This window comes from Stomoxys calcitrans, chromosome 3 (assembly GCF_963082655.1).
Source record: "Stomoxys calcitrans chromosome 3, idStoCalc2.1, whole genome shotgun sequence".
Lineage (NCBI taxonomy): Eukaryota > Metazoa > Arthropoda > Insecta > Diptera > Muscidae > Stomoxys > Stomoxys calcitrans.
The window spans coordinates 102,291,147-102,308,981 of record NC_081554.1 but is presented as its reverse complement, the minus strand read 5'-3'; the positions used below and the strand labels follow the sequence as shown (position 1 = coordinate 102,308,981).

The following is a 17,835-nucleotide window of genomic DNA, read 5'->3' as shown; positions in this document are numbered from 1 at the left end:
TAATTTCGAGGGGGTCCGTCCGTGCTAAAGTTTTGTCGTTAGAGAATGTTACGCTGAAATTTTGCCTTTAGAAAAATTTCATTAAAGTTTGTTTAGAAAAAATTTCATTAAAATTTTGTCCTTAAGAAAAATTATTTCAAGTCGGCCCTGACCTCAGCAAAATGTTGTTTTTTAGAATATAAAAAAATAAAATTTTGTCATTTTTAAAAAAGGTTACTGAAATCTTCTTTCTGAATCTGAAATATTTTTGGGAAAAAATGTAAGCGAAATCGCGAAGCTAATTGCGCTTCCCAGGTGCGCAAGAAACCATATAAAGAGTAGTTTCATATGCGATCTATATCCGGTTCAAAGCAAACTCGGATCGGGCCAATTAAGTCCATTTACAATAATAAAAAGTATTCGTCCAAAATTTTTGAGGCTCTAGCTTAACTCCTTCGTTACTTATTAGTTAGCGTGCGTTGTACAGATAGGCAGACAAACAGATGCTCAAGACTTAATCGACTACGAATCTCAAGACGATCAAGAAAACATATATTTTGTCCGGCAAACTGAACCGCTGAACCGATTTCGTGCAAACTCAGACATTGTGGTAGTCGTCGATATACAAATATGGAAACTATATCTAAATCTAGACCGATTTCTATGATATTCATCATTAATGTCGACCGTCATAAGAAAATCCTCAATGCAAAATTTCGAGAGAATCGGTTAACAAATGAGCACTCTATTGCAATATTTCTCAAAATCCGGACGAACGAAGCGAGGAAAGCGCTGTACAATAAATGAGCTTGCAGTGGCTCTAGGAGTGAAAATCGGGTGATATACATACATACGACAGCTATATCTAAATCTGAACCGATTTCTATGAAATTCATCTATAATGTATAATGTCAAGAAGCATGAGAAAATTCTTCCTGCTAAATTTCGAGAGAATCGATTAACAAATGGCCATTTGGTTGTAATATGACTGCAAATAGGACGTGAATACGTATATGAGAGCTATGTCTAAATCTGAACCGATTTCGAGCAAACTTTGTAGACATTGTGGAAGTCGTCGGGGAAAGCGTTGTACAGATTGGTCAGATTGGGAAGATTGGTCAATAAATGCGCTTGCAGTGGCTCTAGGAGTGGAAATCGGGCGATATACATAAATATATATATATATATTGGATTGCCCAAAAAGTAACTGCCGGTAATATAGTAGTAAAGGGTGATTTTTTTGAGGTTAGGATTTTCATGCATTAGTATTTGACAGATCACGTGGGATTTCAGACATGGTGTCAAAGAGAAAGATGCTCAGTATGCTTTGACATTTCATCATGAATAGACTTACTAACGAGCAACGCTTGCAAATCATTGAATTTTATTACCAAAATCAGTGTTCGGTTCGAAATGTGTTCATTCACCGTTCAGCGATGAGGTTCATTTCTGGTTGAATGGCTACGTAAATAAGCAAAATTGCCGCATTTGGAGTGAAGAGCAACCAGAAGCCGTTCAAGAACTGCCCATGCATCCCGAAAAATGCACTGTTTGGTGTGGTTTGTACGCTGGTGGAATCATTGGACCGTATTTTTTCAAAGATGCTTTTGGACGCAACGTTGCGGTGAATGAACACATTTCGAACCGAACACTGATTTTGGTAATAAAATTCAATAATTTGCAAGCGTTGCTCGTTAGTAAGTCTATTCATAATGAAATGTCAAAGCATACTGAGCATCTTTCTCTTTGACACCATGTCTGAAATCCCACGTGATCTGTCAAATACTAATGCGTGAAAATCCTAACCTCAAAAAAATCACCCTTTAATATAGTCGGCATTGACAAATTTTTTCAACGACTTGTGACTCTGTAATTGCATTCTTTCTTCTGTCAGTTATCAGCTGTTACTTTTAGCTTGCTTTAGAAAAAAAATGCGCGAAATTTTGTTTACATTTGTTTGTTTGGCGTCAATTTTAATATGGGTACCACATGTATTGAAAAAAATTCATTTTACAAACCGAATCAACGCTTGTGATATGCACCTTAAACGCAATGAATTCGATCCGTTTTTAAAACGAATCATAAGTGGAGATGAAAAATGAATTGTTTACAACAACGTTAATCGAAAACGATCATGGTCGAAGCATGGTGAACCAGCTCAAACCACTTCAAAGGCTGATATCCACAAAAGAAAGTTATGCTGTCTGTTTGGTGGGATTGGAAGGGTGTGGTATATTTTGAGCTGCTTCCAAGGAACCAAACGATTAATTCGGATGTTTACTATCAACAATTGGACAAATTGAATACAGCCATCAAAAAGAAGCGACCAGAATTGGTCAATCGTAAAGGTGTCATATTCCACCAGGACAACGCTAGACCGCACACATCTTTGGTCACTCGCCAAAAACTGAGTGAGCTTGGCTGGGAACTTTTGATGCATCCACCAAATAGCCCTGACCTTGCAACATCAGACTACCATTTATTTCGATCTTTGCAGAACTCCTTAAATGGTAAAACTTTCGGCAATGATGAGGCTATAAAAACGCACTTGGTTCAGTTTTTTGCAGATAAAGGCCAGAAGTTCTATGAGCGTGGAATACTAAATTTGCCAGGAAGATGGTAAAAGATTAAAAATGCATTTACTTTCTTTTAAAAAATCCGCAATTACTTTTTAGGCAACCCAATATATATATATATATATATATATATATATATATATATATATATATATATATATATATATATATATATATATATATATATATATATATATATATATATATATATATATATATATATATATATATATATATATATATATATATATATATATATATATATATATATATATATATATATATATATATATATATATATATATATATATATATATATATATATATATATATATATATATATATATATATATATAATATATATATATATATATATATATATATGAGAGCTATATATAAATCTGAACCGAATTTCATGAAATTCGAGAGTAATAAGAAAATCCTTCCTGCGACATTTCGAGAGAATCCGGTAACAATGTCGAAAGTCAAGAGAAAATTCTTCCTACCAAATTTGAAGAGAATCGGTTTACAAATTACCATTTTATTGCTTTATTACTGCAAATCCGACGAACATATATGTGGGAGGTATATCCAAATCTGAACCGACTTTTGCCATTACCAAATTTGAAGACGATCGGATAAAAATTGCAACCTGTAGTTTGTACTCAAATTAACATGAACAGCAGACATAGCTACATCGAATCAGAAAGTGATTCTGAGTCGATCGATATGCTTATTAATGGGTCTATCTCTCTTCCTTTAGGGTGTTTCAAAGAAACATAAGTGCGCTAAGTTATAATACCATGTACCACAGTAATGGTGTAGGGTATACAAATGTAGTGTATTCTATGTAAACCTTTTAGACAAGCCATCGCATTTAAATTGCCCATGAATATTCACAGACACAATGGGGATATTTCTCTATTCTCTTATACCAACGCTCATAATTAAAAAAATTTGCTGGAAATAGCAAACACTGTCTGCTGAATATTAGTAGTTAATTTTGTTGCTATTGTAGCAGTAGTTCTGCTATGACAGCAGTAGTACTGCAATGTCACAACAGCAGCCTTACTGCTTAAAAGTCTGTTGTTTGCTGAAAATGACTGCTGCTTAATTATAAAGGGGATGTTAGAAGAAACAAGTAAAAGCGTGCTAAGTTCGGCCGGGCCGAATCTTATATACCCTCCACCATGGATCGCATTTGTCGAGTTCTTTTCCCGGCATCTCTTCTTAGGCAAAAAAAGGATATAAGAAAAGATTTACTCTGCTATTAGAGCGATATCAATATATGGTCCGGTTTGGACCACAATTAAATTAAATGTTGGAGACCTGTGTAAAATGTCAGCCAATTCGAATAAGAATTGCGCCCTTTGTGGGCTCAAGAAGTAAAATAGAGCGATCGATATATATGGGAGCTGTATCGGGCTATATACCTATTCAGACCATAATAAACACGTATGTTAATGGTCATGAGAGAATCCGTCGTACAAAATTTCAGGCAAATCGGATAATAATTGCGACCTCTAGAGGCTCAAGAAGTCAAGACCCAAGATCGGTTTATATGACAGCTATATAAGGTTATGGACCGATTTAAACCATACTTGGCACAGTTGTTGGATATCGTAACAAAATACGTCGTGCAAAATATCATTCCAATCGGATAAGAATTGCGCACTCTAGAGGCTCAAGAAGTCAAGACCCAAGATCGGTTTATATGGCAGCTATATCAGGTTATGAACCGATTTAAACCATACTTGGCACAGTTGTTGGATATAATAACAATACACGTCGTGCAAAATTTCATTCCAATCGGATAAGAATTGCGCACTGTAGAGGCTCAAGAAGTCAAGACCCAAGATCGGTTTATATGGCAGCTATATCAGGTTATAGACCGATTTGAACCATGCTTGGCACAGTTGTTGGATATCATAACAAAACACGTCGTGCAAAATTTCATTCCAATCGGATAAGAATTGCGCACTCTAGAGGCTCAAGAAGTCAAGACCCAAGATCGGTTTATATGGCAGCTATATCAGGTTATCAACCGATTTGAACCATACTTGGCAGAGTTGTTGGATATCATAACAAAACACGTCGTGCAAAATTTCATCCCAATCGGATAAGAATTGCGCACTCCAGAGGCTCAAGAAGTCAAGATCCAAGATCGGTTTATATGGCAGCTATATCAAAACATGGACCGATATTGGCCATTTACAATACCAACCGACCTACACTAATAAGAAGTATTTATGCAAAATTTCAAGCGGCTAGCTTTACTCCTTCGGAAGTTAGCGTGCTTTCGACAGACAGACGGACGGACGGACAGACGGACGGACATGGCTAGATCGACATAAAATTTCACGACGATCAAGAATATATATACTTTATGGGGTCTCAGACGAATATTTCGAGTAGTTACAAACAGAATGACGAAATTAGTATACCCCCCATCTTATGGTGGAGGGTATAAAAATAGGAAACATATGTAAATGTGTGTCTCAGTGAATGTTTATAATCACCACTGAATGTATACTTTTCATAAAATATTTTCTTAAAATTTAGATACAAAAAGCCATGCTAGTCATGTGCACATTAGTAGAGCAATAACAAAATATACCAATGGATGCATTAGGCAGCTTCTTTACAGTAATATTCCACAAATTAAAATCATCTCTTCCAACAAAATTTCTAAAAAATTTTAAAAAATGCCTAAAGTAATCAATAGAAGAAAAAATGTACTCAAAACAGCATATTTTGTTAGTTGAAATAGCAACAAGAAATGTTTGTTAATACAGCTGCCCTATGCCGAAACAGCAGTAATGTCTGCTTTCTCATATTCAGCAGACAAATACTACTGTTTTAGTAAACATTTTTGCTGTTTTGAATAACAAATTTGGTTAAGTGAATGAATAGTGTCCCAAGTTTCAGCTCAATATCTCTATTTTTAAAAAATAAGCGTGATTTCAGCAGACGGACGGACGGGCATGGCTAGATCGTCTTAGATTTTTACGATGATCAAGAGTATGCATATATAATTTATACGGACGAAAATATTGTGCTGTTCGGTGTCCTTCGGTGGTGGGTATAAAAATCAACCGTTAAAATTATAGTAAAATTTATCGGCTATCCGAATCAGTTTAACTGAGTAAAAGAAAATATTAATTCACAAATAGCTACACAAAAATAGCAGATTCGTTGTTCCAAGGAATTTTTATAATAATGCTAATAATACTATATAATGCTAAAAATGCCCATTATTGGCAACACATTTTATTGCAGGGTGCCGAAAGATCGTTGTGTTACTTTAGGAACGTCCCCTATAAAAGCTTGGAAACATTGCCACAAATTAAACTTGAATTACAGAGTTTAGTAGATCGATCATCTCAACCAGTTACAAATTTAAAAAAACCTCAACCAAGCATCATGGATTTTGGTACGTCTAATTTAATTTTGACAGAAAAAACAATAATTAATTTAATTTATCTATCTCAAATCTTTTGTAGTTGAACCCAGGGCACGAAAAGCTCTAATAATTGGGATTATTTTAATGGCAATTAATCAGTTCAGTGGTTGTTTCGTTATGCTCAACTATACAGCAACTATTTTTAAACAAGCCGGATCAAATTTACCACCGAATGAGTCTGCCATCGTTGTGGGAGTTATACAGTTGTTGGGATCATATGCTTCTACTTTGTTAGTGGAGAGAGCAGGCAGAAAGGTAAGAAACCCTTATGGTCGTAGAGATAATTTTGTTAGAAACAAGTATCTAGGGGATAGCTCCCTCAAAAAAGCCTGCAAACTGGCATTTTGGGCTGATGATGAAAACATTTTGGGAATAGAGTATGTAACACAAAAAACATTAAAAACTATGTCCAATTAAGAAATTTGTACATTAAATTAAAAAAAATCGCTGAACCGGACATATAAAAGAATTTGTATTATTGATTAGCGATTTGGCAATTTGGATTTATGATAAGCTCAGAAATTCAATTAAAGTGGTTAAAAAAACACAATAAAACAGTTTATTTGGAAGTTGCCCTTTGAAAATATATAATATATAATTTGCCATTTAAAAATATATAATTGATTATTTCACATTAATAAAAAAATTATTTGATCGGACTAAAATACGGATAAAACATGTAATATGTTGCCTATCTATACATATTTTATTTAATGGTTCCAGGCTTTAAAACAAAAAAGAAGAAAAATGGTCGTTTCCTTTATTCCTTCGTTGTCGGCGACACCCCCTGCAAAGAGCATAACACACAAAAGAATTTATACATGTACGATGCTAAACCCCGGTGGTCCGCTTCGATACCCCCTTTTACTGTGGGATTTTGAAAAACCTAGGTAGTCACTAGGGGTTTGCAAAGGGAAATTCCGGTTTTTTGAAGACGGAAATTCCCGGGAAATTTTTTCATTTGTCCCGGGAATACGGGAATAAACAATTTGGTCATGATGACATAGATTTTAAAATTTTATTTTAAGAACTTTCAGAAAAATGTTCCAGCTCGAGATCATATACAATGCTTTCTATTCAAAGAATAGCATAGCAAAGAACTATAAAAGTTGAGCAAGTGTGTGTTGTTATTCAAAACACTTTGACTGGCTAGTGCTTCCTGATTTCTGTTACGCCATATAACTTCATCAGTACTTTGTCAAATTGATTAAGGCGCCGTACATACGCAAATACTATTAAGTACGGTGTAGAGCACGCGTTTGTTTTGAAACAGACCTCAATAAATCTTCCAACTCTCCTTAGCGCAGCAAAAGAAAAAAAGCCTTAGGTTAGGTTGAAAGGAGGGTGCGGACATTAATCTGCCACATCCCACTATGGACAAACACCTAAACCAGCAATCGGCTTGTTGTGCGCTCTAAATAGTAAAAAAAAGTAACCTCAAAAAAAAAATCTTACTTGGGAATTCTGTACTACTTACAAAATCCTTAATTGTTTTCCGGACACCTCTTCCCTTACTTCCAGGTTTCCTATCGTCGACTTGATTATACCGCCTTAAGTCTCATAGCCTCAGTGGCTGCCTCACATTTAATCTGTATGTCAATGTATCTGATATCTTGAATAGTCTCCAGTGCCCTAGTGGACGTGGTCCTCATCGCTCCGCCTATGCCAAGATAACATGTTCTCTAAACCTAGATTGCACTTTTACTCCATCGCCCTCCACCAAACTACTGGTCTAATCACGCTACTGTAAGGCCAGGGAACTATCCTCGGATTCAGGCCCCATTTAGAGCATACGTCCCGTCTACATAGTGCCCAACATCTGTGAGCTTTCTCGGTACCCTCCTGACACTTCCAATTCAGTTTCCAGTCCAAGATCACTCCTAAGTATTTGACCCTGTTAGATAACGAAATCTTTCTATTGAGGAAACGTGGTGCATTAAATTGCTGTCTTTTATGCGTAAACATTAAGACCCCTGGGTCTAGCCCAGTCTTATGCCATCTGCAAGACTCATTCGGCGCTTCTGCATAGCTGTTTCGGATCATTACCCTTAGAAGTGTTATAACATCGTCTGCGTAGACGGGTTCAAATTCCTCCTCAGTCAGCATCCGTAATAGATTATTTATAATGGCCACCCATGGGAGCGGCGATAAAATGCTTCCGTGTGGCGTGCCCTGTGCCACTTTCTCCCTTATATTTATGCCATTGGACACACAATTTATCCACCTGTTCCTTAGCATATGGTTTATCCAGTCTCTAAGGACCGGGTCCACCCGGTACTGGTCTAAGGATTGGATCAGTGTGTCGCTCCACACATTGTTAAAAGCCTCTCAATGTAAATGCATACCGCCAGTGTGTACGCATTGGCATCAAAGGATTCTTCTATTTTGTGCACAACCTAGTGCAGGGCAGTCTTCACCGACCTTCACTTAACTTGGGCATGTTATTTGTTTTTAAGCACTCCGCTGGATGTCCTCCTCTTTATCATGCTATCCACAATGCGTTCCATGTAGAGTAGAAAGGACGTAAGGCTTATAGATCTGGACCCCTTTGATATCGCATAATTTGCCTTGCCGGGCTGGGGAATATATACCACCATTGCCTCCTGCCAGACTTTCGGAGTATATGAAAGTCGTAGGCGCGCTGTAAAAATACGAGCCTAATGGGGTAACAGATAGCCGGCCTCTTTGAAGCTCCTAGAGGCTTATTTTACCATAAATTCTGTAATCGTAAGCATTCGATCAATATCATTATTCCCAGATTCCGATGTCTCCGTGAGTCTAGTCGTATCCTATGGAAAATGGGGTTTCATCAAAAGCCTCAACAAACCCTCTGTTTTTCAGAGAAACTCTTTCATCTTGACGGCGTCATTAGCGCTATTGACTTGGTCGCAGAAAAGCTTCCAGGTGGCACGTTTTGCCGCTCTGGCAATTTTTTTGTATTCCTTAAGACATATGTAATATACATCCCAATATACTTCTGATTTCCTTTCTCGAAAAGGACAACTATTATCGAAAGACTCCACTAGTGCAGGCGTAGTCCTGTTGATATTGTCGTCAATGTCTTCTATGCCTGGACAATCTAAATTATATTGCCCAAGCATTCTTCTGACTGGTCTTCCGAATTTCGTCCAGTGGAAACTTATCGGATTCGGCGCTGGCCGTGCTATTCTAAAACTAATGTAGCGATTGGCAGAAAAGGAGTGCTCCATGGAGACCCTCCAATCCTGAACTTCATCGAATTCCGAACATATTGTCACATCAAAAACCTCCTCCCTTAACCTATTAACAAAGGTTGCAGTGTTATCAATATTACGTGTTATTAGTTCGTTAGTATTCAAGAATTCTGCAATTGCTGGGCCCCTCTTATTAATGTTGGTACTACCCCACCAAATGTGAGGAGGGTTCGCGTCGCACCCTATTAATACCTCATTTCCTGTCTGTTTTGCTTTCCTCACCAACCGTTGCAACCAAGTTATACCAGATTTGCTCCACCGTCTCCCTGTTTCATCACTGTTGCATCCGACGTTTACAACTCTGGTTAATATAGCAATTTAAATTTTAATGAAAAATAACGCAGGTCTTCGGCCCAGTACCAGTGTTAGCATAGAATAATTGGTAGTTGTTATGGTTCAGCCCAGAAACTTTGTTTTGGGTCGTCCGTGGCTCATGAATTAAGGCAATATGAATCTTGCCCTTGCTGATTTTCTCCATCAGAATGTGATTACCTGTCTCGCTATGTTTGAGGTTTATCTGAATGACTTCAATCAATGGTCCTCCAGTAAATAGGTTTCTTGGGAGTGGGTGATGGTTTCATCATCTTCTCCCTGCTCATTAGGCAGCATTGACTTTCCTGCCACTCCAATGCCTGATGTTTTTGCATTAGGTTCTTTGCCTATCCTAGTCTTCCGAATCTATATAAAGTCATTAATAGGTCCATCGCCGGGTCGCTGTTCGTTAGGCTGTATTGAGTTTCCCGTCCCTGTACTGCCTGATGTTCCAATATAAAGATTTTTGCCTATACTAGACTTCCAAATTTTGAGCAAATGGGCTTCTTGGGAGTAGGTTATGGTCTCATCGTCGGCTCTCTGTGAGTTAGGCGACATTAAGTTCTCTGTAACTGCACTGCCTTATGTTTCAGCATTAGGTTCTTTATCCATACTAGTCTTCCTAATCTCGGGAAAATCGTTGATGGTTCCGTCGTAGGGTCCCTATTTGTTAGGCTGTGTTGGGTCTCTCGCCCCTGCACTGCCAGGTGTTTTAGTATTAGGATCTTTGCTTATCCTAGTCATCCCAATATTGAGAGAAACGTTATTGTCTCGTCGTCGGCGGCGGTATTGAGTGCCCTGCCACTGCTCCGCATAATGGCTCAATTTGAGGATATTTGCCTATCCTTTTCTTCCCAATCTTGACAAAGACGGATTTAGTTGCAGCCAAACTTGTCACGGAGAGTTGGTCAATGCCCACCACAAAGAGAGTTCCTTCCACCTTCTCCTCCTTGTGGCCAACTATTGGTTTTGCTTGTTTAAGACTTCCATCATGCGTTCAGTCGCGAATTCGCCGCCCTCATCCTTGATGAAGACCTTTGTGAGCTGGGGATGTCGATCATTTCACAAGGTCGAGCTTTGTGCCCCAGGGAATGTGGATACTTCCAACGAGCTTTTTGACGGTATCAATACATTCCGCTTACGCAAAGTGCAGCGTTAAGATGTCCCCTCGCAGCTCATAATCCGTTCGTTTACCAAATGCGTCACCTGGGACCGACAATCTGGCGGAATCCCACCGGATGCACGGCCGATATCGATGACATATGTCATCTCATCTCTGTTGTGCTTTAATGCCACTCTGGCGTAAGAGGGCGGCTTCTTACCTTTCTCCTGATGGCTGTGGTTTCCCTTTGAAAGTCACAGTCCTCCATGAAGACTCAGAGGACGTGCGCGCCTTCTTCGTTCCTGTTCCGACTTTGGCTCCCTCCGCAGGACACTGTCTGGAGTCTTCATTGCGGGAGGGCTGGCTTGGTCTTCCCAGAGTATTTGAAAGCGGGGAACTCTGTTTCTTCTTCTGGGTTTTAGCAATGGTATGCTCTTCGGGAGATCTGATTCTCTTTCCAGCTTCCGTAGAAGTGTTTGGAATGTCAGTTCTGTCCCTTCCAGCATCCTGCATTTTCAACCAATTGCGCTGCCGGTGGATATTCCTTTGTCTCCTTCGTCGTGCCATGGATCGCTTTCTCGGTCCTCTTGCTAGAGCCGTCATCCCGCTGTCCTCATTTCCCGATTCGGCTGCGATGACTGTTTCATTGATACTGTCGCTGTCTGAATCTGAATCGGAAACTCCACCTTTACTTAAAGGCTAGGGAGGAGATGCGCATCCCTCTCTGAAGCATTGCTTAGGAGGGGCGGACAACATACTACTGTCTGATACCACCACCGCAGCTGTTGAGTCTTTGGAGTCCATTTTGGGCCTACTGCAAAAGGCTTTAAAATATTTTTACGAAAAAAATTTTAAAGTGATTGCTTAATTAGTTTTTACATTGAAATTCTATATTACTTTGAATTATGGCATGTGATTAGTTGAAAGGCTAATGATTAACAAATGTTTAATTGAACTTATTAAAATTGTCATTTAATAACATGAACGGGTTTTATCTGTTTCTACAAAAGGATGGTATTGTGTACTCTTTCACACATGTGTAATACGAATAGAAGTGCAAATGGATCAAATATATTTCTTGATTGTCTCCCACACATTCATATTTTTATGTTGTGCATACCTGATTTAATTCAAGAGAAGAGAACTAACCACGCTAATTGGTTAGACGAAAATATAATTGGTTAAAAGAAAACATCTAGAAGGGGAAAAATATTTTTACCGCTTCGTAGAACTTAATAATTTTTAAGTAAAATAAATTTTAAGTATGAATTGGAAGAAAGCATAACGGAAAAATCGAGAATGTGAATAAATGTACGAATTATAGATGTGAAACGCACCTGAAAATGGATACCGTGGTAGAAGTTAAATAAGGTACAGCGGTCAAAAAAAGTATTCATCATTAGCAAAATTGATAATAAATTCACTTATTTTGGGTAATTGAAGAAAATTTAAAGTAAACAAATAATGCAGTTTTATGCAATAGTTTATTTTTCGTAATATGTTTTAAAATAAATTCAAAAAATAAATTTAATTAGCGCAAAAAATGCAATTTTATATAATAACACCAAAAACAGAACAAAAAAAGTATTCATCATTGATGTGCTATCATCAAAGTCAAATTCAAATATTATTTGGGAATCCCCCTTTTCTGTTTTATTTAGTAAAGGAGGCTTTGCCCTTGACAGCAAATATTTAATTTCATTGAAAATATAGTTTTTGTCAAAATGGGTCGTAAGCAAAACGAGGTTTCTGATGAGGTAAAAGTTTTGATAATAAAACACCACAGGAATGGTTTAACTCAAAAAACTATCAGTGAAATATTAAATAGACCACGATCTACTATACAATCCATCATCAGAAAGTGGACAGAAACGAAAACTGTTGACAATAAACCAAGATCTGGTCGACCAAAAGCACTTTCAGTTGGAGATGTGCGTTGGCTAGTGCGGCAAGTTCAGAAAACTCCGAAGACAAATGCGACCATTCTTCGTAAAAACACTATCGAATATTTAGGGAAGGAAGTTACTACACAAACAATTCGAAATACACTCAAAAGGCATAGTTACAGAGGAAGAACTGCACGTAAGAAGCCCTTTATAAATAAAATAAACCGAGTGAAAAGGCTAAACTTCGCAAAAATGTATGTAAAACAGCCCGAATCATTTTGGAAAACAGTCATTTTTGCAGACGAGAGCAAGTTTAATCTTTTTGGGTGCGATGGAAAGGTCATAGTGTACAGAAAACCAAATACAGAGCTTGAAGAACGAAACACAGTTGCTACTGTAAAACATGGTGGAGGTGGTTTAATGGTTTGGGGGTGTATGGCGGCTACAGGAGCGGGAAATCTTAAAATTATTAATGGAGTAATGGATCATAAGTATTACATTGACATTTTAAAGAGGAATTTAAAAGATAGTGCTGTAAAACTTGGGCTTGGTAATAACTTTCAATATTATCAAGATAATGACCCCAAACATTCTGCTTTAAATACCAAGATGTGGATGCTGTATAACTGCCCCAAAGTCATTAAAACTCCTCCTCAAAGTCCCGACTTGAACTCAATTGAACATCTTTGGGAACATCTCGAACGCAAATTGAGAACGCGCAATTTTTCGAGCAAGAGTCAAATGCAACAGGTGATAATGGAGGAATGGACTAATATAGACCAACATATAACCGCTAAATTAGTCCAATCGATGTCAAACCGTTTAAAAGAAGTTATAAGACGCGGTGGTCGAATAACAAAGTATTAATTTTTTTAAATTATGTTATTTATTTTTTTGTTTTTTTGCAATGATGAATACTTTTTTTGTTTAATTTTTTGTGTTCAGCTGTAAAATGGCCCTTTTTGTTCCAATAAATACTATTTTTTTCTTTAAAAACAATGAAATTGTGTACATATATATCACACAAGCACTACTGCATCATTAGTTTAATATGTTTTTATTCCAATTGTCTTTTGTAGACTTATTAAAAAAAAAACATTGAATGATGAATACTTTTTTTGACCGCTGTATGTATTTATATATATTAATGGTGCCCTATTGTATTGGAATATTTAATTATTCATATATAAATTAAGCCTCTTTATACTGACCAACAGGAACACAACTTCCTAAATACTTCCCTTCATGTGGATCAATATTCGAGATATTATATACGAAATTCTAAGGTTGGTATATTTATATTTTTTCAATATAAAAATAATTTCTTTTTTATACACTTTACAGAAATGTCAATGGCAAGGAAAATTCTATGAGACGTAAAAATAAATACCCAAGTAAACGATATACAGTCCAAATCCTTGGCTAATATTCCATCTACCTGAGTATATTGCTCTTTTAATGAAAATGCAATCACGGTTGAAAAACTTGACTTGCATTTGTTCGTCTACATAGCGTCTCGCAGCAATGAATAAACTAAAAGATTTTGTTAGCCAATGATATCCATTTTTTGTACCATTAAGGCCATCTCCGCTTTAATACTTATTAGTATTAAAAAAAAAACAAAATATTTTTTTTACGCAATAATGTTTCATTTTGTTGTAATCGATTTAAGTAAAACATTGTTATTTATGAAAAAATACCAATTATAATTAGGTCAGTTAAACGTGTTTTTGAAAGAATAAAAAATTTTCCATTTGATTGGTTTATTGAATAATTGAATTGCTATAATTGAATTATTATTCATAAATGCAAATTGCAAAATCGTTTATTTATCACACAAATTTGTTTATAGGACCGATTTCAGCTAATTTTTAATTGAATATACAAATTTCTCAATTATATCAAGATTTTCATTTTTTCTGTGTAAAACCCCGTTTACACTGCTAATTAAATCCGGATTTAAGGCTCTCGTCAGCTGATTTCACAAAGGGAAAACAGATGATAGAGCCATTAAATCCGGATTTAATTAGCAGTGTAAACGGGGTTTAAGAACCTTTTCGCTTGTCGTACTAATTATTTTCTTGAATGTAATACTTTTCATTTTCCAATTATCCCATCATCTAATCGACTGATGTAAAAAAGTAGTTAACTTATGGGAAAAACATCAATTATTTATTTTGATAAGGTCAGCTATACGTGTTTTGTAGGAATAAACAATTTTCCAATAAATTGGTTTATTGAGCTGATAACCGCTGTAATTGAATTATTCAGCTTGTCATAAATGAAAATTGCAAAATTGTTTATTAATAATACAAATTTGTTATAGGACCGATCAGTTGGCATTGCAAATGACCCAAATTCGGACCGATCTTCCTATTTGAATCCTTCAGCCCTAGAATATGTAAATCGGATGACTTGTTGAGAACCTAGAATAAGTTTAAATTGGCTTTTAAATTCAGCTTATAAATATATTAGTTAAAAGAACATTTCGGTGCAAGGAAATGATATTAAATACGCCATTCGCCCTAAAGATCCACAAACCTTTCTTCAAGTAATCAACTAGTTCTGCTGCGAGGAAGTCTTGGCCGATTATATTAGATAACCTAGAAATCCGAATTTGTATTCTGACATCATTAGACGATCGTTATGAACCGACTTATGCGATCTGCTTTAGCGGCTTTTACATCTTGATCATTTGTTAGACTCAGACAACTGAATTTCTGAAAACAAACAGTGTCGTATGGACAAACAACTTTGAGTCAACCAAAAGGCTGCAGTCACCTGGCGTGGCTCCAAGAACGTCGCTAGGGACAGTTTGGCGATGGCAGTTGTCGACAAGGGCGAAGAACAGGACTGTATACCTAGGAATAATTGGAGTGAAATAGTCAATGGACTGTCATGAGTACACTCCAATGTCCTTGCGGAATTTCCTGGGTCTCCTCCAGGTTGTGACGATGCAGACTGGTATCGTGGCCGGTACAGACTAATTGCCTTCGGGAATCAACGCTCAATTGAAATGTATGGTTGTGCGCTAAAAAAGATTGGAGAGATCTGGCCAGGTGCAACACTAGATTTGGTCACGAAGGAAGATATTCCCTCTCGACCAATGGCGCATGCTTGGATACAAAGGATTCCCTCAGATCCTGAATCGATACTTGGAAGACTAAGGGAATGCAATCCCAATCTTTCAACCACCGACTGGAAGATTGGTAGATTGGATGAGGCTGATGGTGACCGGAGATATGCAGTATTCGTACTAAACTCCGGCTGTCTCGCAGACCTCAACAAGTCTGAATCGGTCTATAAAAGTGTTGGGGTTGGGGAATCAGGCAATCTTGCGAGGATGAACTCGTGGTGTGGTGGAATCAGAAGAGGAGGCTAACGCAACTGTAGTGGATGTTCTGAATACGACTATGGTCCAGTTTCTGCAGATAAATCTCCACCATTGTAAGGCAGTTTTCACCATTTTGACGTGGGTCTTATACAGGAATGAGAAATGGTTCGTGGACTAAGAATTTCGGTATTTAAACTACTCAAGGGTACGGGGCATGAGAGACACAGAGCCTGTATTCTTGCAAAGGGTAGTCTTCATGTTTTACTGCTTCCGTCGCTAAGCACTGAAGATTTAGTAATATACAGCCTTTAAATAAACAAGTCTCATTACTGGCGGCCTTCCCTAAAAATGGCACACGATTCAGAGATGCTGCAGTCACAAATTCTAGACCAGAAAAGGAAATGGGAACTACGGATATATAGACATAGTGGTCAAGCGTATCACGAAGGCCCTGAATGACTCGCTTGTGTCAGCATACCCTAGTGCGAAGACAAGGGGCAAACAGCGACCGTCATGGTGGACCCCAAAGCTGGTTGGTCTAAAGAAGGACTGCAGAAAACTTTTCAACAGAGCAAAAGCCACAAGAGCATCTCACGATTGGGACATCTATAAGGCTGAGCTAAGAAAATATAAGGGCGAGCTGAGAAAGGCTCAGAACAAATCCTGGGTGGAATTCTGCAGCTCCGTGGAGGATACATCTGAGGCCTCTGGGCTAAGGAAAATTCTGTCTTCGAGACCTATTTCGGTGGGGTATATTCAGAAATCAGAGAATGTATGGATAATGTCTAGTGAGGGAACACTAGAACTACTCGTTGATACACATTTCCCGGGAAATTCTCCAACGGACAACGTGGCGCCAGAAGAGATTGTAACTGATATGCATTCGTCGGAGGTCATTGGGGAAATTGTGTCTGAGCCGAAAATCCTTTCAACTCCTTTAAGTCGTCAGGCCCTGATGATGTATCACCGGTTGAATTACAAGTTGTGTCGGATAGATTGGTTCCCTGGCTTAGGGAGATATACTCTGGTTGTATCAGAATGTCATATATACCTGTGGGATGGAGGGGCACGAAGGTCACTTTCATTCCGAAAACCGAAAATCCTACCACACGAAGGCGAAAGATGGGTCAGCAGAGGAACACCTCAAAAAGGTGTTCTGCCTCCTTTACTTTGGAAAATAGCTATTAACAATATATTATTGTCTCTGGAAGAAATAGGCGTAAAAGTGGTCGCCTATGCTGATGACGTCGAAATTGCGGTTAGGGGAAAGTTTCAAGCCCTCTAAGCTGTTGGCAAAAGTTGGGGATTTAGACCGCGTATCATGCATTGTATTATCCTTGATACAATATCCGATGTTCCAGGCAGTGTTGATTATACCCTACCTGAGCCGCGTTTTGATAAAAATTACTGTATCACCATTCCTGATTGGAACTACGATATCCCTCGTGACAGAAGTTACATAGACTTCTATACGGATGGTTCCAAACTAAATGACCAGGTGGGCTTTAGGGTGTACTCTAAAGATCTAGAACTGGAAAAGGTTATCCGACCACTGCAGTGTGTATGAAGCGGAGTTCCTTTCAATTCAGGAAATGTTGGAATGGCTAAGATATAATGTCATAACGACGATTGGCATAAATATCTTCTCAGACAGCCAGGCAGCCATTAAATCCCTGAACAACTTGTTTCTAAACACAAAAACCACCCTCGACCGTCGCAGATCTCTCAACGAGATGGCTGAACAGTTCAAAATTCACCTGTTCTGGGTGCCGTGCCACAGAGATATCCCCGGGAATTCTAAAGCAGACGAGCTTGCGAGATTAGGAACTACGTTACACATTCCAGGGTTACTGGAATCTGTGAGTATGCCTCTAGCGACATGAAGCTAAGTTTTCAGGATCAGGCCCGAAGAGCAGCGAATGCTAGATGGTCACAAAGAGGGGGCTATGA

The 17,835-nt window shown here is 37.9% G+C and overlaps 2 protein-coding genes across 6 annotated transcripts in view; one reads left to right on the top strand and one right to left on the bottom strand.

The window, feature by feature from the left end:
- The window catches only part of LOC106091729 (facilitated trehalose transporter Tret1-2 homolog), a 282,586-nt gene that overhangs the window by 235,211 nt on the left and 29,540 nt on the right, over positions 1 to 17,835 (bottom strand). The window lies entirely within an intron of this gene.
- LOC106085857 (facilitated trehalose transporter Tret1) overlaps positions 1 to 17,835 on the top strand; it is an 80,684-nt gene that overhangs the window by 59,121 nt on the left and 3,728 nt on the right. For both annotated transcript variants that reach the window (XM_059365153.1, XM_059365152.1), the window contains 2 exons: positions 5,835 to 5,988; positions 6,059 to 6,273. In XM_059365153.1, coding sequence (XP_059221136.1) covers positions 5,835 to 5,988; positions 6,059 to 6,273 — 369 coding nt within the window. The remainder of the gene's footprint in view (positions 1 to 5,834; positions 5,989 to 6,058; positions 6,274 to 17,835) is intronic.